The 14,723-nt window shown below is 38.2% G+C and overlaps 1 protein-coding gene across 4 annotated transcripts; it reads left to right on the top strand.

The window, feature by feature from the left end:
• Window positions 1-395: 395 nt before the first annotated feature.
• Window positions 396-13,058, top strand: ppp1r21 (protein phosphatase 1, regulatory subunit 21). 4 transcript variants are annotated; one of them, XM_066660317.1, is made up of 24 exons: window positions 396-668; window positions 776-827; window positions 954-1,084; window positions 1,833-1,901; window positions 2,349-2,495; window positions 2,646-2,747; window positions 2,843-3,007; window positions 3,145-3,203; window positions 3,411-3,505; window positions 4,223-4,275; window positions 4,357-4,506; window positions 4,641-4,742; window positions 4,836-4,924; window positions 5,080-5,216; window positions 5,425-5,517; window positions 6,734-6,861; window positions 7,073-7,225; window positions 7,407-7,499; window positions 7,780-8,022; window positions 8,286-8,321; window positions 8,632-8,748; window positions 9,041-9,139; window positions 9,351-9,479; window positions 10,297-13,058. In XM_066660317.1, exons 3-24 carry the CDS (start codon window positions 1,031-1,033, stop codon window positions 10,324-10,326), a joined length of 2,343 nt encoding a protein of 780 aa, XP_066516414.1. In that variant the 5' UTR covers window positions 396-668; window positions 776-827; window positions 954-1,030; the 3' UTR covers window positions 10,327-13,058. The 4 variants fall into 4 exon arrangements, with proteins under 4 accessions (XP_066516414.1, XP_066516415.1, XP_066516413.1 ...); XM_066660318.1 differs by lacking the exon at window positions 776-827; XM_066660316.1 differs by having other exon boundaries at window positions 776-1,084.
• The last annotated feature ends 1,665 nt before the right edge of the window (window positions 13,059-14,723 follow it).

Genomic DNA, 14,723 nt, shown 5'->3' with positions numbered 1-14,723 from the left:
TAAAATGTATCTTATTACTAAAAAAAATAAAATGAAGAAATAAATCTATATAAATTTAAAACATTGAGCAGTTTAACATGAGTGGATTCAATTAGTCTTTTTTTTGTAAGTCCTGTTATAAAGCATCCGAATTATATACAGTGTAAAACAGCCTAAAAACGGTTAGTTTTGTATTGAAAAACGTGCTATTTTTATATATATTTATGGTAATTTTTTTATATTTGACGGAAGTGGAAAATAAATCTATATTTAAAATTAATACACATTAATATGATGAAGGGATCATTATCTGTTACTAGGGGTAAATCCTACACACTATCCCCCTCTGCTCGTGTCGGAGTTACTTCTATTATGAAAATCTGCGCTGACTCGGAGCAGGTCACGTTACCATCATCACAACTGTTCTCGGCTAACGCTGCACTCGGGAGTTATCACCGCGGACTGTGCCTCTGTCTTTAAAACATTCCTCAACACGACCGCATCACTTCATTGAGCCCACTTCAGCGGCTCCAATGATGTTGAGTTCATTTGTACAGTAGCCGTTCACTCGCCGTTATTTAATGGGGGCGCCGGTGTAATTGTTTAGCAGGTTAGCGAGCTAAGTGTAGCTACGGTGGCGGTTCCAAACCGACTCACCGTTAGCGCTGATAAACAGCCCTGAAACCAAGGTCTGTGGTGTTTCTGTCTAGTTATATGTTTTACATTAACTCTGGATATCTAAGGGACCGCTGTCATGGCTTATGTCATAACGCTTGCTTATAAATGTTTTTAACAGAATACACCGTCTGTGAGCAGCTAGAGTGGAATAAACAGTGGCTTCGCCCAAAGTCTGTAATTTCAGTTTTCTCTATAGGTTCCTAATTATTATATGACTGACAAAGACACGCTTCAGCTCATCTCTGGTTAGTTTATTCACAGTTAAGATGCTAAAACTGAATATATTCATCGTTTAGCTTGACCTCTGAAGTCACTGGACTGTCCATTGAAGGCACATCCTTTCACAAACTGATCTGAATCTGGATCCTACACCATGGCTGCAGACCTCCAGTCCAAGTACACCAAGCTTGCTCAGGAGTACTCCAAGGTAAAGCGCCTTTTTATATTTAAATCTATGCAGCAGTTTGCAAGTATATCAATAACGTTAAGGCTGTATTGCTGTGTCTGATCCACTTGTTCAAGCACAACACACACTAACACACCACCACCGTCAGTGTCACTTCAGCGCTCATCACCCAAAGCCTACCTGCTATGTGGAGGCCCTGTGGGACAATGAGTATAGAAACAATGATTTTTTTTTTAATTAAATATGGCCGATGGGTGTGTTTAATTGTCATATAGACTATCAATGTTCACTATTTACTGTGTCCAAATATTGCTGATAAATGAGTGTTTACACAGAGCAGAAATCTGAATATTTAACTTAATCTGCATTTCAGTACAGGAAAATGTAATAAAATGTAGAGGGGTACAAATGTAGCAAAAAATGTCAGGTGCTGATTTACTTATAAACATGTAGTTTTCAATAAATCTAAGATTTATTTTATATCTTTGTTTCCCCAAAAAGTCTGGCTGCTCTTTACTATGCAGCTTAAAAGGTAACCCACAGTATCGTCATGTGGCAAAAATGCTGCGTCTGCAAACCACCCACACGCCCTGTGGTTTATGTGCAACTGACAGGCTTCATGGAGATTCAGACTATTTCCTTAAACACGTACTTTGCTGACTGTGGCCTGCTTCCTGTCTCTTCTCAAACCTGGAGCTTGCCTTTTTATTGTCAACTGCTAACCTCTCAGTTTGATGCTTAAGTTGGTTTGTTCTTGTCTAAAATACAGCTTAGAGCACAGAACCAGGTTCTGAAGAAAGCTGTGGTGGATGAACAGGCCAATTCCAACTCCTTAAAGGTAGGACAGTAACACCTTTATTTCAGTTCAGAATGCACATAAAGACACCTCACAACATTAAAACTGACCTGCATTATTGATATTGATCAAAATCATTTTATTGGCGTCAATCCCTTAATTTATTTTTCAGTCACAGTATCCCATATTATCACAACCAAAAATACAACATTTAGTGATTTGTTCAAGGTTCAAAAATGCATTTTTCCTAAACTACCTCAGTGTTGTTTTCCATGACTGATGCCACACAAATAAAGCACCAAAAAATAATAAAATTGTCATGTGGTTAAATGTGAGCCTTGACGAATGGCGAGTGATTTGTCCCTTTTTGTGTGAGGGCTTATTTCCTTATGTACAGAAGTCTTGGGGATATGATAGTAAAGGCATACCGTTTTATTTTTATTATTATTTGTTATTACAACAACACTCATCCTTGTCCCCTGGCTTCAGGAGGAGCTGAAACAGCGGGAGCAGGGCCTCAGAAAAGCAGAACAGGAGATGGACAGTCTGAGCTTCAGAAACCAACAGCTAGCTAAAAGAGTAGAGCTGCTACAGGAGGAGCTGCTGGCCAGTGAGGCCAAGGGCAAGAAGACTAAGGTGAGTTTGACGAGTAATGATAAATGCTGATTCAGTGGCAGGTGTAAGCCAATAATTTGGTTCTGCAAAAATGTTCATGTTAGAACCATTTCTCAGCAAAAATCTTTGTGCAGATCTGCTCTGAGTATAGTATTTCTGGTCCTTGTACAGAATAAAGGAGACTCTCCCTCCCAGCAAAGTTTTCAGACCCAAAGTGTGTTTGATGAGGACCTGCAGAAAAAGATTCAGGAGAATGAAAGGCTCCATATCCAGGTAAACAATGACTAAGCAGATATGAGCCTGTGAACAATATCCTGTGCTGTCCGGTGCACACAAATATTCCTATTTCCCTGTCAATCTGCTTTCAGTTCTATGAGGCAGATGAACTTCATCGGCAGCAGGAAGCTCAGCTGAGAGCCAGATTGGTGCAGCTGGAGAAGGACGCTGAGCAGCACCAGACAGTTGTGGACAATTTAACAAGCAAATACATGGAGAGCATTGAGAAACTGCAGAGTGACAAGGCTCGACTAGAGGTGAGGCAGAACGATGAGTTCAGAGAATTCATTTCCAAAACAGCAGCTCATGTATAATGTCTTTAAACTATTACACAATTGATGCATTTACTGTTGATCTAAAATTAGTTTTGAATGTGTTTTTTTTTCTCTTGTAGATTAAGACTCAGACACTGGAGAGGGAGGCCAAGGAGTGCAAACTCAGGACTGAGGAGTGGTATAATCATATAATTTCTTTTAACATATCACTGTCTTGACAAACACTTTTTTATATATAAAATAGTATCGTTATATTAGACAAAATAATCAAATATTTTAACAGTAGTGACATATTAGAATTACAGGGGACTATTAAAACATTACATATCTCAATATTTAGAATTGTGTGTTAGCATGAATGTATCTGACCGTTTTTTCTATTTAGCCAGCAGCAGCTGAGGAAGTATCAGAGTGAGCTGAGCAGTCAGATGAAACACAGCAGCAGTGTGATCCAAGAGAAAGTGCCCTTTAATGACACCAGTACGTATTGCAACACTTCACCACTTGCTAAAGTAGGCTTCACAATATTTGAGAGATGGATCACTGCACTGTGTTTTTAGAGTGAAAATGTTTTCCATATGAGGTGTGGAGCAAAGAGAAAATTTATATTTAATATATATTTTAATATGAGGAAACAGACAATCAAGGGCGGCACGGTGGTGCAGCAGGTAGTGTCGCAGTCACACAGCTCCAGGGGCCTGGAGGTTGTGGGTTCAATTCCTGCTCCGGGTGACTGTCTGTGAGGAGTTGGTGTGTTCTCCCCGTGTCCGCGTGGGTTTCCTCCGGGTGCTCAGGTTTCCTCCCACAGTCCAAAAACACACGTTGTTAGGTGGATTGGCGACTCAAAGTGTCCGTAGGTGTGAGTGTGTGAGTGAATGTGTGTGTTGCCCTGTGAAGGACTGGCGCCCCCTCCATGGTGTATTTCCCCCTTGCGCCCAATGATTCCAGGTAGGCTCTGGACCCACCGCGACCCTGAACTGGATAAGCACTTACAGATAATAAATGAATGAAACAGATAACCCACTTAAAAAAGGGAAAAAAAGAAAATTAGTGGGGGAAAGTTCCAAAATTACTTTGTGTCATTAATGGACGTTTTGACTGGATGATTTACCATTAATCAGTATCAGTGTAAGCCATTCATCAAATACCAGGTGATGCTACTTCATGGATGTTTTTGTAATTGTATTCTTTCTGTAGAATACGACGATTACAATAGCTTGAATGTTCCCCCTCACAACAGAAGACATCAGGTATGGAAGCATGGCTATTAAAAATACTGCTTGTTGTTAATAATTTATTGCAATCTGAGTGACTCCATTTATTGTGATTAGCTGAAAGCTAGAGATGCAGCAGGGCAGGCTGTAAGTTTTGTACAGGATCTGGTCTCTGCACTTCTCAACTTCCACTCATACACAGAACAGAGGGTCCACATTTACCCCCTGGACTCTTCCATCGAATCTATCTCCCCTCTCAACCAGAAGGTACATCACTACAAACTAACTCAATGGATATTTATTTACTCTTGCCACACCCTTCATTTTGGAGCATCATCTGATTTTTCACCCTGTTTCAATTCATATTAAGGTTTTATTCACTGTAATTAATTTCTTTTCAGTTCTCTCAGTATTTGCATGAGAACGCAGCATATGTTCGTCCTCTGGAGGACGGTGTGATGCAAGTGCATCAGAGCATCACAGAAGACACTGTAACTGTACTGGTGAGCATCTTTTATATTTAGAACCATGTTTGAAATCAGATATTTTTGGAAACCTCTATTAATACTAGGATTTTGCATGGTGTTATTTAAAAGGAGACTGTGAACAAACTGCAGGATTTTTCCAAATCCTTCTCCACTTACACAAACTTCCTGCAGAAGATCCTGCCTTACCAGCTTAAAAGGTATGCTCTTTTAGTACTTGCATGAGAACGTCCTTTTAATTTTTTTATATATGAACTACTAATACCTAAGCATTTGCTTAACTTTTCTAAAATTGTCTAGAAAATGTATATCTCTCTTCTCCTCTCTCCCACTCTTTCTCTATCTATATCTCCAGCCTTGAGGAAGAGTGTGATGTACCTCTTTGTACTGCGTCTTTAAATGCAAAGAACCGTGAGCTACAGGATGATATGAAGAATTTGACAGCTGTCTTTGAAAAGCTGCAGAACTATATTAGCCTTCTAGCCTTACCTAGTGAGTAATAGTGCCTCTGTTAATTTGGAAACAGGACAACACTTAAGTGCCTGCTATCTACATGAAAATCCAGGACAAGATCAGAATTACTTTTTTTTTAATCCAATGTCCTCAGACTTAGGCAGACACACAATTATTTATTTTGCTGTTACTTGATGCATTTATTGATTGATTAATTATAATCTGAAATATTATTGGCATGTGGCAGGTGTACGTTTGGATGCCATGCCTCAGAGCAGCTCCAATGCAGTCTTCACTCAGCTGGCTGCCTGTTTACATGGATTACATGACACCACCAAGGGTGAGACTACCAGACCTCTGCACAGACAAAGGGAATCATTTAGTTAATGTGTTATCCTAGATTGGTTATGTATGAGAGCTTTTGTTCTGGGACATGCTCCTCACTGAATCACTGTGACATAGGAAAAAGCTTGCTACACTATACACTTGTCTATAATCACTACAAACATTAAGTTAATTGAATTTATTTGGGGCTTCGGTGAGAGTTGTATTTTATGACTGCTGAATATGGCTACTCTGTATAGCTAGATTAACACTGGCTGTTCTCACTGCTCTAAGAAAGGCTGTGTGAAATAAGCCTCACGGCTAAATAAAGCTTGCACAGAATGTGTTTCAGTTGGAGTTTTATAGTTACCATCATAACATACTCATATCACTGTGAGCTCAGGTCAATAAATCACATTTAATTGCCTTTAAGTCACCTTTTGCTAATATATTCATAAAAGGCCCAAAGGTTGCCAATGTTATCCAAAGGTCTACAATTTCAAAATAATGTTCTAATACCATTAGTATAAGCTATTTAAAATTCTGTTCTCTAAAGAGTCTTAAGACAGTGACACAGTCAATCAAAACAAACTCCATTCACAGAAAAGATTGGACACTATTAAATTCAATAAAAGTAAAAATTGTAATTTGTTTAATCTTTTCAACTTCTAAGTGATAAAAGTACGAAAGAAAAAAAAAATCAGTATTTTCACTGACAAACCTAATTGTCTTTTATACATTTATAAAACTAAATGTGACACCTGAAACCCACTCAGAGGGTTTAGAGGCAAAACAAAACTGAAAGATTATACAAGTACCACTGTTCGAAAAGGTTCCACAATTGTCATTATCAAGTCAATCAGTTTAGTTAGTGTCACTTAGTCTGCTGCTGCATTAAGCAATGCAGTCTGAAACTGTATTTTGGAAAGAGAAAGACATAATTCTGCATAGAAACACTGGCGAGTTCTCCTGGCCCAAAATAAACAGAGATGAAGCAAAAGAAATGGGTTTGGTGTTTGTAAATTTTTCGTGTTATATCTTTGTGAGGAGGTGCATCACATGCTTAAGACCTCAGATCATTATCACCCGACCACCAATTCTCACTTGTTAGGTTTCTCTAGAATAGCACATCACACCATAACACCACACTTTTCTTTACATAACTGCTCACATCTTAGTGATTTATTTATGCAAAAAAAATTGAGAAATCTGACAGCTGTGTTTCTCCACAGAGCTGTCCAAGCACTACAGTCAAAAAGTAACTCTGGAGCAGGAGCTGCCGACTGTCACCCAGAAACTGCGCACCACCAACGAGTGCTTACTCTCCTCCCTGGCATCTCTGACAAACAGCACTGGCAAGGTAAGCCAGCAAGGAATAAATGCAAACATCAGTTTGTATAAGGGATATGTCACTGTTGATCTCATAATTTAAAAAAAAAATGGTTTCTTGCTAATTTTGGACACGCCTCCTAGTATTTTTTGTTTTTGTTTGAAGGGGGGGGGGGCATACTTCATTCAAGCATACAGTACCTTTTAAATATTCATTATTATTACTTTGTTTGTTTGTCTAGATTGCCACATTCTTCAGCAACAATTTAGACTTTTTTGCTTCGTCGGCTGGCTATGGGCCAAGAGGAGGAGCAGGGAACCTCAACCCACTGCAGGCAGAGAGCATGCTCAGTAACAAGAAGGCGGCATCTGCTTACATTCACACAGTTAGAATGGTCAGTCAGACTATTGTACTGCATTATATTAATTTCTTTTGAATAACATTTTATATTGCAATTTAAAGTGGAATTTAACTAAATGAAACAAAGAGGGATGTATATTTGCATTATTAAAGGCAATTACCAAAAGCCTCTTTATATAGTGGATTTATAGACGTGTGCTTCTGTTTATTTTTAGACACGTCCAGAATCTGTCCCATACACAGAGGCTCTGTCTAACCGCCGAATCCTGACCAGCTCTACGGAGAGCAGGGAGGGCCTTATGCAGCAGGTACTTTTAAATTTTTTTTAAAAGTCTTTTTCTCTTCATCAGCAGGAGACGCAACAATTCCTACTCAAGTTGTCATGAGCATTTTTGGTTTATTACACTTTGCACTAGGCATGCATGAGGTTTTAGAAAATGAAGATGTCAAAACTCATTTTAGTATTTGATTGCATAAGAAAGTATGCACTTTTTAATAAAAAAAATATTTATTAAATGATTTGCTGACATTGAAGCAGAACATTATATTGAATTATATTTACGCTCACACCAACTCTTTGTTCTGCAGGTGCAGCAGAGTCAGGAGAAAATTGCTCGCTTGGAGCAGGAGAAGGAGCACTGGCTGCTGGAGGCGCAGCTGGGTCGAGTGAGGCTGGAAAAGGAGAACCAGCGCATAGCAGACCTGGAGGCTCAACTTTCAGCAGTTTTAGGAGGAGACATCCCAGCCTGCTCACAAACCAGCTCCCTCACAACTGAACAGACAGACCTGGAAACTGAGACTGGCAGAGAGGTGTCTCACAGCACCAGTGTGGTTAGTGCTTCTCAAGAGCTTCATTTCCAGAGAACTGCTGCTTCTGGATTACACAACTGGGGGAAAAGGCCTTCAGATGCACTCACCATGAAATTTTCTGGGTCACCCCAGTCAGTGGCTTCATACTTGTGTTTAGTTTGTTAGAAAATAGGAGATCTATTTTCTGTAAATATATTTGTAGAAAATGTTTTAACAGGTTTTTAAATGTTATGAAAACAGGCATGGCGCTGTATGCAAATGTGTTTTATTTTCTCTATCATCAGGTTGGAATGCTAACCACAACCCCCACCAGTGAGATTGTGAGTACAAAGAAAATTGATTTGTTGACATATAACTAATTTCAGTCTAGAACCATGGAAATTCGAAGTGCATTTTTGGGACCTAAATTAATACAGGTTTCCTTCCTTAGGGAAAAAGTTAGGGGCCATATTAATTTATTTAATTTTCACATATTCAGTTAGGAAGTGCTAACCCCCCAAATGGCTGCACTAGTAGATGGTGTCTAAGTTTTTGTAGGATGGCTATGAATATTATTGCATTATTGCATTTTTATTAAATCAGTTGGAAGTGAGTAAGCAGCGCTGACCATTGCCACTGTTTGTACTGCAGGTTGGAGATGAGGAGTCAAGAGAACATTTGATCAAAACCCACTATATGATGCGGGTAGCTGAGCTGACCACTCAGCTTCAAATGTCTGACAGCAAGGCTGTTCATTTCCATGCAGAGGTGAGCAGAACTAAACATTTCGCTTAGCTTTACTTTGTCAGAATTGCACAATAGTATTATAACAGCACATTTCCTATAACATTTCCTGTAGTAGAAACCTGTTTCCCCCATCCCCCAGTCTTAACAGCTGCAAGAAGAAAGGTTGGGATTGGAAGATAGTTGTAAATACAGCTTTTGTTTAGAATGCAGCCTATTCTTTGGTTAGCATTTCAGTGTATGTGTGTGTGTGTGTGTGTGTACCATGCAGCAAATGTTTCTCATATGTCCTCCTAAGGCTTGTTCTTGTTTGTAGTGTCGGGCACTGGCTAAACGTCTGGCCATTGCAGAGAAATCTCGTGATACGCTAACTGAGGAAGTTAAGCGAGCTAATCAGAACATCACAACCCTGCAGGTAATTTATCGACATGCAAACTTGTTGACTACTTCAACCTTGTAGCAGTCTTAAAGCAAAAAAAATTGGCTAATGAATTTTTCACTTAATTAAAACTGCTTAATATTAATGCTTGACTATTTTAAGGCTGTTCATCTCATTCAGTGAAACTGCTGAATGCTGTGGTTTTATGAAAACCTTCATTAAAATGTGTGTGTGCTGTGTTGGAAAGGACGAGCTGAGCACTACTAAGAGGAGCTATGAAGACCAACTGAGTATGATGAGTGACCATCTCTGCAGCATGAACGAAACGCTCAGCAAACAGCGAGAGGAGATCGACACCCTCAAATTAGGCAACAAAGTAAGCTCCTTACTATGTCTGTTGTGCTGATTAAACATTGTGATTAGTTTCTGTAAATTAAAAGGTCCTATTATTTTCTAATAATGAAAGTGTGTCAAATTGTCATTAACAAAGAAATATTACATATAGAGTAATCCCTCGCTACTTCGCGGTTCATCTTTTGTGGATTTGCTACTTCGCTGGTTTTTCAACGGCCACTGTATCGCGGTTATTGAGGGAAAATCTAGAAAAACCGTGAAAGATGAATAGCCAAAAGTATTTGTTTTTTATTATTTACATGTATTAGACTAGGTCTGTATGTGACAAAATATATCATTTACAAGTATTTCTTACGTACAGTACATGTATTGTTCATGTCCACATCCGAGTGAAATTTACTTACGCTAAATAACAGCTTAGGAATTATTCTATTAAAGAAACTGGTAGGATATCAGTTTAAACAGTAATTGGGGGGGGGTGGGGGTGTTTAATAGTCCAAATACTCATTAAATGCAGTAAAAAAAAAAATGTCTTTCCTCTACTTCGCGGAAATTCGTTTTTTGCGAGTGGTCTTGGAACGCATCCCCCGCGAAAAAACGAGGGATCACTGTAATAAGAGTAAGCTAAAATGTCCCCTTGTAAAATGCAAGACATTTCTTGACAATGTAGACTAGAATTAAAATTGTACCTCTTGCGATGTGAAAATTGCACTCTTTCAAATTGTAATTTTGATATGAAACTATTTTTCAGTCTTAGATCTTATAGCTCTAGTTTCATTATTTTTTAACTATTAAGTAGACTAATATAATCATTCCTTTTTTGGCATTGATCCATATAGGGAAACTCTAAGAAGAACAAGGGCCGGTAGTGGGGTCTGCACTACTACTTCAGTGTCAGAGGAAGAGAAGAACCTCCTGGTGGGACCAGGCACAGGGCTCTCTATTCAACAAGGGAGATGCATGGCCCCACACTTCCTGCTCTGTTGTGTTAAACTGGCCAAACTTAACCTTCACTTCTACACAAAATAGTTGAACTGCTTCTTTTTATGTGTGAGAGAGCAGCTACTTCATTCTTTTTGTTTGGTCAGAGCAATTTGAGAATCTTGTTCACCCCAAATTTGTGTGTGTTTTCACATGAAATTCTCCAAAACCTTTAAGTACAGACTGTGTTTGTACCTATTTTTTTTTTATATTGTGAGTGCTATTGTGTGAACCGCATTTCCAGAGAGGAGGCTGCCTCGGACTCAGTGAGTGAGCTAAATACATCGCTGAACATTTCATTTTAACATTTCCATGTGATGTGGCTTAACATAGGACATGCATTTGAGTAAAATCAGTTTCACCAATTGTCTATAAACCAAATCTGATGAAATCTGATGCTTGAACGCACCCTAAAGCTGCATATTAACAAAGAAATATGGACTCAAACTGCAAAAATATCACAGAGCCCTTGCATCGAAGGCTGATCTGTCTGCTTGCACAGTGCAGGTTTTTTTCTGTTCCAAAAAATGATGTCTTGTTAAGTGAAAGCAGTTAAAACATAGGCAGTTTGTATCTTACATTTCCCTCTATGTTCTTAAAAGACAATTTAGTCCAGTGCACATTATACTTTTTTATCCTCCCATTTTTTTGGTTGTTTTTTTTTTTAAATAACACCTTGTAGTATGCAGACTTTGTTAAAGATTTGTTTTCCAATTGTATCATTCACTACTCCTCCTGAACAGTCTGTATGTAGCCTGTTTGGTTTTTATATAAAGCTGTCAGATATGGACATCATTAAAAAAGCAGTTTAATTCTTCTTCTTAAACAAAAAGGTTTGAAAATCTTTCTGCATTTACAGATAACTACGCTTGTGTCAAGAAATAATTCTTAATATTCTTATAAGAGGTGATGACTGGGCAAAAGAGTCACATGAGAAATGCTCGATACACTGCCAAACATCAAAATGCTTTTATTTGCCAAGATATAATTTTTCCTGCCGTTTGATGTACAGCAGAAGACAAATGTCAAAATACTTTTTAAAAACTGATGTGTTGTGCTATTCAATGAAACACACACACACACACCAAAAAATATAAAACACACTTCTAAACACATGCTAATCATGTGCCGAAAACTAGTATGTACCTCAGTAGTACTGATTACTTACTCATGTAGCCTGAGGAAAAGTCAGTTAAGTAGAAGGTATACTGTTATTGCTGTATTGTTGTGATCACTATATTGTTATGAATATGCACTGAGCAGATTTTCTTTTTCTGCAAAAACAGAATCATATGAGGATGACGAAAAGGGTTAATGTGAACAGTAACACTGCTGAAGTGCATCATTAATAAACCTACACAGCTCTTACGCAGGAGCGTTATGACAACTGGCATAAAACTACATTTTCAACAAGCGTTAACTGTCATAACACTTGCTGAAATTAAACTACAAGTGATATGAGCAGCTTTGTTGACCATGCTTGTTGGAATAAGGTTTATGGATGTTTAAGTAGGTAATAAGTGGGTGTCATGTAGCCATATTTTTGCTGCCCTTCAGTAGTGTCACCATGTGAATGCGTTCTCTAATCTATCTAAGTCTACGTTGTCTAAATTAACTTTTGTACTGTCTTTTTTTTCTTTGAGAAATTATACTACCAACATTTTATGCAACTGCTTTAAAATGGTTCAACCAATAAAATCAGTGTTGTATTATGATATACTCATACCAATGGTCAGACCAACACTGAGAACATTATCAGAAAACTAACTGAGTAGAACTTTATCCATTCCATTTAAACTTTGAAAACAGGTGTGTTGGATGACTAGTGATTTTTTTTTTTTAATTCTTCAGCCCAAAAGTAGCTCTGAGTGAATCGGCAGTGACCGTTTACAACAAGCCGCTTAGCTGGCCATTCCACAGGTTTACAAAATGTAAAAAAATGATTGTTTCAGTGAAGCTGCTTTACATTCTTCTCGCTCCAGTCTGTAAAGAACTACTTCTAGGCTGAAATTTAAAGTGTTTGTCCATTTAATCCTCTCCCGTTACTGCCCATATACCAAAAACAGTGTACTTAGGCAAACATGAAATAAATAAAATATGGTAATTAAAAGAATGAACAGATTTCCTCCTTCTAAGCATCTGTGCGTTGATGTTGCATCTGATTTGTTTGGTTTTGCTTTGGTTGGAATTAACTTGCATTTCACTTTTATTTGAATTAACAGAATTAATTCATTCATTCATTATCTGTAAGCGCTTATCCAGTTCAAGGTCGCGGTGGGTCCAGAGCCTACCTGGAATCATTGAGCGCAAGGCGGAAATACACCCTGGAGGGGGCGCCAGTCCTTCACAGGGCAACACACACACATTAACTCACACTTACGGACACTTTTGAGTTGCCAATCCACCTACAACGTGTGTTTTTGGACTGTGGGAGGAAACCGGATAACAGATTTCAGAACAGCTTTATTGTATTAGTCTTCTCTAAAACAGCGCTCCTCGCTATGATGGAGGCACCAGTCACATCTTATTTAACAGGTTTGGCCGGACCATGCTTCATTAGCTAACTAAAACTATTCTCTTTAACTGCTTTGTGAGTTTAAAGTGTGTTTTTACCTGTCTGTCTGCCTGTTCTTTCTACAGCTGTTGAACTCTCATTCAGTCCACCATGAGCCTCAAAAACGCAGTAACAAAACCAGAGCTGTTGAAATGTCAGGCAAAATATGCAAACTTTTGTTTAACACGCGCTGAAATGATATGAAAGTGTTGTGTGAAAAGTTTTTAAAACTAGTAAAATCTTAGCTAAGTTTTGCTTAGCGCTGTTCACCATCATACACACTTACACATAAACACGATGGTTGGTTGGTAATATCCAAGTTAGTGCTGGGCAGTATGACCGCAAATCAATATCTTGATTAATTGAATACCTCAGTTACAATTAATGAACTATTTTGTTTTTGTTTTTTTTTTGCCCTCACAGCTCACGTGGTTTGTACTGTAAAATATGCTCAAGTATTAAAGCAGGGATATTTTTTTTCTAATGTTGCTGGGAATTTGTCAGTGTTTTTAAGTCATGCACTGTTCATATACGGTGATGTGATTCTACTTCAAGTGTTGAAACAGAGTGGTGGGTTTTAACGTTGGTTTTCACTAAAGTCAAACCATGTGCCAACAACAGGCAGCATTTTTCTCCTCCCTGTTGCTTCCATGTGGCAGATTGGATGAGGCAGAATCACGTGACTACATGCGTGGTAGTATGCTTTAAAGGGGACAGTCTATGAACTCAGAGTGGGGGCCATTAACAGAATTATTATAGGCAAGATTCCTACAAAGCCAGGCCCTAATCCAAGTAGGTTTTTGGAGGCAGCTCACGTGTCTACAGATTGTGACGTCACTGTTGCTCGAGTATAAAAATTATTTAGCCCAAGTTTTTGACTTTTTACTGCAATGGTCACTGTGAAAGTTGGCTGCTTTTTACGGTACTTATATACATGTAGTCGACGAGTACGGAGAGAGATTAGTCTCAAAATACTTGACAAATGCGTAAGTTTTAATCCACTACTTAAAAACAAGTCACAAATATTTCACTATTCACAGATAAATATACCCCAAACTGTGTCTATATATATTTTTTTGGAAAGGTTAAATAAATAAATATTATATATTCACACACATTAATTTCGTGAATTCATTCTGAATGTATTAAACATAGATGAGGAACCCGTTCATCCATTAGTTGCAGTTCCAACAGGATCCGCCAGACGGCGACAAAAGACCGACTTAAGCGCATAGCGAGCAGGAGCCGTTGTTTTCCTGACTGTAAAGATGATTGTAAAAATGAGGGACCAGATAAATGCACAGCAGAAAGCGTTATAAATTTATAATATCCAGCAGTAAAACAGCAAACATCAAACTCAGTTGCTAGTGTTTTTGAGCACTCATTATAAAATGACAAATTGATAACTAGCTAACAATTAACATATGAACTTTATTCAACCCAGTAACAAACTCATACTTAACCCAAAATATCAGTCGTCATACGCAGAAATTCTCATGTAAATAAAAGGCGGGAAACACAAACAGAACTGGAAAGGAGACAAATAACTATTTCTATCGCTTAATTAGCTATCTTACTTTCTTTTATGCTTTTTTATTTTTTATTTCCGTTTATATTTTGTGTGTGTTTATTCAGAGATACCTTACCGGTCACAAATGTGCGACGCTGGCTGCTGTTTGTTGCGGTTTTAAGTTAAGCAGGCCGCAGGTGGTTAGCACTAATTAACCCGGG

The sequence above is a fragment of the Hoplias malabaricus genome, chromosome 2 (genome assembly GCF_029633855.1).
Source record: "Hoplias malabaricus isolate fHopMal1 chromosome 2, fHopMal1.hap1, whole genome shotgun sequence".
Classification (NCBI taxonomy): Eukaryota; Metazoa; Chordata; class Actinopteri; order Characiformes; family Erythrinidae; genus Hoplias; species Hoplias malabaricus.
The sequence above is the reverse complement of the archived record's forward strand: the minus strand, read 5'-3'. Positions and strand labels throughout refer to the sequence as shown.

What these genes read in the sequence shown, in the direction of transcription:
- ppp1r21 (XM_066660318.1), top strand. Translation starts at nt 1,031, where the DNA reads ATGGCTGCAGACCTCCAGTCCAAGTACACCAAGCTTGCTCAGGAGTAC. An exon ending in CCAATTCCAACTCCTTAAAG is followed by an intron (nt 1,902 to 2,348) that starts GTAGGACAGTAA and finishes CCCTGGCTTCAG; the next exon opens with GAGGAGCTGAAACAGCGGGA. An exon ending in AAACTCAGGACTGAGGAGTG is followed by an intron (nt 3,204 to 3,410) that starts GTATAATCATAT and finishes TTTTCTATTTAG; the next exon opens with CCAGCAGCAGCTGAGGAAGT.